Source organism: Alligator sinensis, unplaced genomic scaffold (genome assembly GCF_000455745.1).
Source record: "Alligator sinensis unplaced genomic scaffold, ASM45574v1 scaffold885_1, whole genome shotgun sequence".
NCBI lineage: Eukaryota > Metazoa > Chordata > Crocodylia > Alligatoridae > Alligator > Alligator sinensis.
In genome coordinates, this window is record NW_005842056.1 from 1,299,383 (window position 1) to 1,307,118 (window position 7,736).

General features: G+C 48.3%; 1 protein-coding gene across 5 annotated transcripts in view; it reads right to left on the reverse strand.

Annotated features, from left to right (window-relative positions):
• The window catches only part of LOC102368863 (mitogen-activated protein kinase kinase kinase 3-like), a 92,952-nt gene that overhangs the window by 72,840 nt on the left and 12,376 nt on the right, over positions 1 to 7,736 (reverse strand). For all 5 annotated transcript variants that reach the window (XM_006022953.3, XM_006022952.3, XM_025203364.1 and 2 more), the window contains one exon: positions 1,664 to 1,740. In XM_006022953.3, the coding sequence (XP_006023015.1) occupies positions 1,664 to 1,667 (4 nt within the window). In that variant the 5' untranslated portion in view covers positions 1,668 to 1,740. The remainder of the gene's footprint in view (positions 1 to 1,663; positions 1,741 to 7,736) is intronic.

Genomic DNA, 7,736 nt, shown 5'->3' on the forward strand with positions numbered 1-7,736 from the left:
CTTCTGTTACTTAAAAAAAACAAACAACCTTCCCTCCTCTATTTTGCCACTGGAAAAGGAAGTTTTAAAAGCCCAGAACGATGTTATGTTCTCCTTTTTATCCTTTTTTCAGATGGAATTAAAAGGGTAGAGAGGGAGCCAAGAGGTAAGGAGTGCAGAACAACATCTATTAAAAGAGCAAACCAAACAAATCTTCACCCCAATTATCTTTCTTTGCAATGGTGGCTAACAATTCCTGAACAGCTTGCAGATTGTGAATTTTTCCATATTTTCAGCCAGCCTGGCTAACAGCTTTTCAACTGATATCAGTACTGTCCTGGGATGGATTATGCAGTGGAGATCTAGCGCCTAGAAAAGTGCTTATCCCCAGTCAAGAGAGAAAGAGAGACTGTCTCTGGAAGCGAAGGAAATTATTTCAGGGAATCAACATGACAGGAACATGCGACAGAACCCAGCTGGCCGGGAGAGATAAAGAGCAGCCCCTGTTCATTTAGAGTTGAAGGCCTGTTAGATTGGGAGAAATGAAAGACAAGAGTCTTAAAGAAGAGAGTCTGAAATCCTGCTGCTATTGGGAGTGGAACTTGATGCATTTGCTGGCAAACTGGCTCAGTTAGGAAGGGCTTGGAAAGTTAGGAAGGGCTCGATTCATCTTGTTCACTAAGATAATGTCCTCTTTGCAAGAGCTTTGCTCCGCTAATTACATGCCTGTAAGTGTCATTAGATAAATGACTTATCCTGGGCCAGAAGTCCCCAGCAGCCAGTTTTCCATCATACCCCTTCTTGACACACACTTCTCCCATGCAGCGTTTCAGCAATAGTTCCCAGAGAGACCGAGACGCAAAATGAGCCCGCTAGCAATGTCCCGACTCTTTGCAATACATTTAGATCTGCAAGCTCCTTGAGGGAAGGGCTATGAGTTTTCTGTGAAGACCTGCACAGCAGGATTTTCAGAGACGTCTTAAAGAGTCAGGCGCCAAGGCCCCCTGAAGGTCAATGAGAACTAAGTGCCTAGATCTCCGAATCACAGTTTAAATCACAAGCAGCGATGAGTGTGAATTGCATCAGCGTAACACCTGTGGCAGCCTAGGACTTCTCTATGCTACAGATCAGGACCACGTGGACCTTCATAGCAGCAGCAAACCTGAGAGCGATCCTTCTCCATCTCCAGCTGTAAGCACCTACCACTGGAAAGAGGAGTCTCCAATAGCAATGTGGAGCCTATGATATACTACTGAGCTGCCTGACACCATCCAGTAGAAACCACGTGCACATATACATTAGCCAGGCTGGTATTGTTGGTTGTATTATAATAGGATTTATACTAAGGTAGTATAATAGAAACATGCCTCAGTCCAAACAGCTTGTACACTGAGCAGCACAGAAAGCTGAAGTGACCTCTTGAAGGTTACACAGCCAGGCAGTGGCAGAGCTGAGAAAAGACCCCCGGTCCTCAGACTCCCACACTAGTTCCCGGCCCACCAGACAATATTTGGGAGGCGACCTTTGGCTGAACTGGAATGCAAAGCAGCAAAGCGGGTGAATATTATGCCCCAGGCCCTCTCTGCGGGTTCTTCACTCGGCATCACTGGAGGTTTTGTCAGCAGAACCGAACCAGGATAAAGAAGCCAGAGAATCAAATACTCCCAAGGAATCCACGCCTTACCCATGTTGGCATCTACATCAGGCCTCCACTGCACCGGTCACGGGTACTCGCTCTGTCCGATGCTCACAAGCATCCACCTGCAACAGAAACACAGAGTGAACAGGTGAGCGCCAGCAAAGGGATCAGACCAGACGTGTAAGGGGGTTGCACTGTGCATGACTGACTACTTGTCTCACCCCCTTTTTGCAGGGGATTTTTTCCCCCAACAGGAATAGGTAAAAGTGTCTAGATCAGTAGCAACCCACCCATCGGGTCCCTCAAGCCAGCTGAGTGATCTGGGCCCTGTTGGCAAGCCAGATCCAGGGTGTGGGGTCATGCCATGGACTGGATGAGTGACACAAGGTCAATCTGCGAGCCCAATTCGGTGCAGAGGCCCATGTCGTCCCACAGAAGCCAGATGACACGGCTCCAGCCATATCTTGGTCACCACCAGTCTAGACCTCCCCACACTCCCCAGAGACCCAGCCCTGATTTTCAATGCAAGGTTTAGCACCTCACTTCTGTGCCTCAGTTTCCTTTTCTGTACAGATACCCGCTTTAAAGTTCATAGACGAGCAATGACCCTCAGTCACTGAAACCAAATTCTCCATTTATCACGACTACAGGATCTAGGTACCTCACTGACTTTGATGTACTTGACCTTGCATACTCCTGTGGGGTACAGTTAGCTGAGACAGAAAAAGAGATGCTGTGACGGGAAAGGTCACAAAGGAGCTCCGTGACAGAACAGGGAATTAAACCTGGTGAACCCACGGATCCTAGCCCTGCCTCTACTGGAGTCAATGGCCAACCTACTTGGACTAAGTGGAAACCGGATCAGCCAGACTGATACCAACCTACAGACATTAATCGTTCACACACCTGGTTTTACAGAAGCACATAGCACCCAGGAGCTCCTACTACAGTCAACAGATCTGTACACCCACATTATAAAAACCACTGTGTGCCAGCACTTGTGAAAATTGGGATGGTCTTAAGATGCTTGGGCTTGAACAACTCAACTTTGGGCACTTGCATTTTGCTTAATAAAGACATGGCCATAACCCCCAGCCCATAGTAGCTTGATTCAACAAATCTCAATACAATCTTGTGCATCTTGCCACCTCACTAACAAAATAGATCGTTTTTGTTCTGGGATCTGATCCCATAATCCTTGGTTCAACCAACACTACCAACATCAGTGTTGAATGCCACAGACAAGTACTCTGGATGGTTATGCATCACGTCTCATGAAAAGCAGGCCACAAGTAAAAAAAGGCACTTTGAAGGCTTCCAGGGCAGTCAGATCTATTAAAAAGACCTATAAAAATCATAATTCCTGAGAGAATCAGGGGAAACGCAGGAGCGATTTCAAAAGCAGACTAAAAATAATTCTCTTCAGAAACATCCAAGTCTTTGGACCCAAGTGCTGGCAAGCATGAGGCTATTTACCCAACCTATTTTGAGAGAGACCAGCAGGAAAAGAGACCGATAAGAGGCCAGCAAATACTCTGACATTTATGTGTGCCACTGAGCACGCTGTTCCCTGTGCTGCTGCAGTTTCCTATCTGAGAAATATGATTTAGCTAGGAATATAAAGCCACCAAGCACTGCGTGCTCTATCATTTCTGGACAGACCAAAAAAAAAAAAAAAAAGAGGAAAAAAAAACAGGGAAAGGTTTGATCCCCTTTGCCTGGGGAAGAAGAAAGAACTGATCGAACTATAAAGGCCGCAGTGGACATCACCTTGGGGTCAGAGCTCCACACCGAAAACAATGGAAACTCCCACTAATTTCAGCAGGATTTGGATTAGCCCCTTAAACTGAAAATGGCCAAAAACTGGCCAGCTTCTCCTTTGCTTCTCTTTTCAAGCTGCACGCACATTTTGCAGAAGCAAAGCTGTGTGCCTGCTTCATGCATGGTTACTAGAGCGATGTGTGCAGTTGTGGTATCCGCATGCAAAGGGCCAGGCAGCCACACAGCTGGATCCCCGACCATGCACATACTGTTTGTGCATACAGACACAACCATTGCATGAACACAGAGAGCCTGCATGGAGATAGCTCTGAATAACATCCGATCCCCAGCCACCTTTCTGTTTGCAAAAGTACTTGTGTGTCCTCGCTGATCTTTCCTCCATCAAAGCGATCGGGTGCCCGTAGCATAGGGCTAACCAATGCAAAGGCAGGAGGTTAGCATTTGCTATGTTAACCATGTTTTTCCTTGTGAAGTGGACAGCCTTGGGCTGCTTTCTCCAGTTTACCCACGTGCCACCCATCCCTATCATGCAAGGACCAACTGCTGTTTTTAGCACGAAGCAGACTCTCCCCGACTCCAGTGCATTGCAGGGGTGGGTTGGGGGGAAACCGATATCATTTCAAACTCCCTCCGTGGAGCATTCAAGCGTTGGCAGGCTCGCCAGCCAGCCAGCCAGGATCTGGAAGGGAACCCAGGTCTCCCAGCTCTCGCTCCCTGGCTGTGACCACCAGCAAATTCAGCCCCCCTTGTAAATCCAATCCAGTCCGTTTGACAAAGTACGGCCCTGTTCACCCAGCCATCCAGAAACGCCTCCTCCCAAACAATTAAAGCAGGAGGAGTGTGAACCCTGCCCTCCTTCAGCTCAGGCCAGGGGAACATCATCTTCTCCTCCCCGATCCCCGTTGCAGCCTCTTGTGAAACAGGCTCCGATTCTGCCCTCGTTTTGGACGGGGACACTCAGGAAAGTTCATTAAAACGGGCCATTAACACCCATGCGAAACCCCCACGGAGATTTCACCACGGCGATTTCAGCTTTCCTCCTTAAGAATCTGAGTAGTCTTGGCCTGGCTTGGCTTAATTTAATTGCCTAGAGAAGTCAACTCCCCAATCCAAACACCTCCAATCAGAACTAAAGTGACCGTGAGAGCTATTTAAAACAAAAAAAAATCTATAAAAATCACAATTCCTGAGAGAACAAGGGAAGACGCAGGAGCGATTTCAAAAGCAGAGTTTGGGAGGTTTAACTAATCCACATTAAAAAATTAATTTGGATCAACTTTCCTGAGGGCCCCCATGTAGACAAGCCCTTAAACTGGGGGAAACCAGAAGTAGCTTCACTGGTGCTGCACTTGCATAGATGGCAGCAACCTGGCTTTGAACTGAAATGCGGGGAGATAAGAGTCTGGACCATTTTGCACCCCCAGCACTTGTTCTTGCCAAGGTGCTGAGCAGAGTATCTTGCACGGAAGCCAGCGGGAGAAAAAAGCTCTAGGCATATTACAGGATCAGACCCCAAACTGGTGCATATAAGTCTTGTGCCCTGTTCATCTCTTCACTCATGCTTTCCCCAGCTTGCTCGGTTGAGATGATGACAGTGCGCACATAACAGAACGTAGCACCAAGGAGCCTCCAACTCAGGACTGCAATAATAGACTTCACCACTGAATGCAGCCCAGGGACTTACACGGGGATCTGCACTCTCTGACACCAGGCTGAATTCAGCCAATGCACAAGCTAAGGGATGCTGAGATGTGGTACAATTAAGTGGCATAAAAACACATCAGTCCTCAGCCCTGCAGCATGGCTGGGATGGAAATGAACCTTGCTAAAATTGGGACGCTCCTTGTTTTTGAACAAGCAGGGAACAACATGTTGGGCCTGGAGATTTTAACAAGCAAAAGAGTCAAGCGGAAAAAATCTCTCCTTTTAAAGAGTCGACCACATTAACTTTCAGCAAGTTTCCGGGAGTCCTGCCAGCACGCTGGAGTTTGTATACTACGGAACTGGGAAAAATATTATTGTAAATGTTATTTTCAAAAGCTTCGGAGGCCAGGGCTGGGGTAGAGTTAAACATAACATGGAGAGAGAGAGAGAGTTTTCAAGCCTAAAGACCATACAGCGTGCACACATATTCTTAGTCAAAAGGCCTGCCTGGTATGAAAGATAGGCAAATGCAATGCAATATAACATTACAGATTTGTTAGCTCAACCTGGCCTGTGTAATGTTTCAGTTTTGCCCTACAAGCTGCAGGACATCCTGCCTCATGCACGTGGGGTGGAGGACAGCAGGTAGGTCTGGTGCATCACCCTGCCCTTGTGGACCATGCTGTTCCCATTCTGCAAAGCAACCTCCACCGAGCCTAAAATGATGCTCCTGTCTTTCTGAGCATGCCGTGATGGGCACTTTTCTTCTGCAGCCCCGAACACTGGTGTGCAATCTTCGTGCCCAGTCTTGCAAAGCCTGAATCACAGACCTACTTGCACAAGTCAGGGTTACAGGAGAAGAGCCCTTTATTTGGGCCCGGCGGCTAAGCAACACGCAGCCGGACTGCATGTGCGCAGCCTGCCTGCTGCAACGTAGGCCTGCCAATGAAAACTCCAGATGCAAACCCTTCGGTCTGCAGTTTTGCAAAGGCATGTGTCACAGATGGCACTGTCCAAGCACCAGGCACATGGCAATGCCACATGACTCCATCTACCTCGAAAGGATGAAGCAATCCAAGCAGGAATCAAATCTGTGGCTGCAGTGACTCAGCTGAGGCAAACCCAAAAGCATAAACCACTAAGCCGTCCAGTAGACTACTACACAATGTGGATGCAAAGGCAGAGCTGTGACAGGCAACAGCAAAGCAGGACTGCCATGGCTGTCCTTTCAAATGGGCGCTGACATTGAGGCTGAAATTGGATTTAAAATCTTTTTCTTCAGCATCTCTAAGTCAAATGCAACAAACTGGGCTCCAGTGTTTCCTTCCTTCAACCAGCTTTACAGGACACTGCAAAGATTTTATTTGAAGGCTTTTGTAGTTCAATGGGTGTCATCTATAACCATAAAGTAACAAAGGTGACCCATTCTCTAGCATCCATCAGCAGTGAAGCGATACCAGAGCCTTCTGCGGTCCAGACTGAGTGGGGGGAGGAAGGAAGTATAGATGAAAGAAGGCAAATGTTGGCTTAGTCTCTCACACCAGTTGGGCTATTACTTGCCTAATGTACAATTTAGTTCCAACTGCCCATTGATTTGTTATATGGGAACGACTTCAGCCAAGCTGAACTAATTTCAAACACACTAATTATACACTGAAGTAGGTCTCATAAAAAGGCTGCTTCTACCAAGTAGCTCAATTATCCCACAGGTCTTAAATGCATGCTCAGAACCCTGATTTTAAATTAGGCGTTAAAGTGGCTAGATGTCATTGGGATGGATCCCCAGGCAGTGTGAAAGGCAATGTACAGCTTCACCGAAGTCAGCAGGACTAAGCCTCTTCTCTTCTAATGTCAAGTTTCCAGCTGGAAGCACACATCCCCCTGTATTCTTGGCTCCTGCACAGACCAGTCTCCACCCTCAGATCCACATTTGCACAGTCTGCATCCACGGGCCCAGTCCTGTGGCAAATTACACCAGGGGAAGTGCAAAGCCTGGAGGCTAGTAGAGGTGCTCCCGGGTTGTGGTGACTGGAACTAAGGCAAGGACTAGCCGGGACCCTTCCCTCTCCCGGGGCTCTGCTGGCAACTTCAGTACTCGTGGCAAAACAAACAGCTCTTATTCCGATTTGAAAAATGGAGCGGGACGGGCGTTTCTGCAGGGAGGCGGAGAAGGGTTTCCCCTTTTTCTACTCCTCCTGGAACAAAGCGAATGGTTTGCCCCTCTGTTGCTTCTTGGCCCTCCGTGATGGACCAGAAACGGACGGTTACAGCCAACGTAAGACTACGGGCCGAGAAGGCGGGGGTGTCCCAGAAGTGAGCACGCGCAGGGTGCAAGTGTACGAGCGCTGGGTGGAAGCCATCGTTTCTGTGGGTCACCTCTACCAAGCAAGCAGGTTGTAAGCTCCAGCGGGACCAGTAACTCAAGGCAGTCACTTGCACCTTCGCCATCCATCCAAAGATCTGACCCCGCTTTACAAACAGGGATGAACGGAGTCTCCCAGCTTCCCTTTGGAAACGTTCGCTCCTTCCCCCAGAGGAAGAAACAGGGGCAGAGTTACGGCCCCAGCTTTGGGGATGTTCAGCTGTCCGGGGTACCTCTGCTCTGGGTACCCACCTGGATTCATAGATGTTAGGGTCGGAAGGGACCTCAATAGATCATCGAGTCCGACCCCCTGCATAGGCAGGAAAGAGT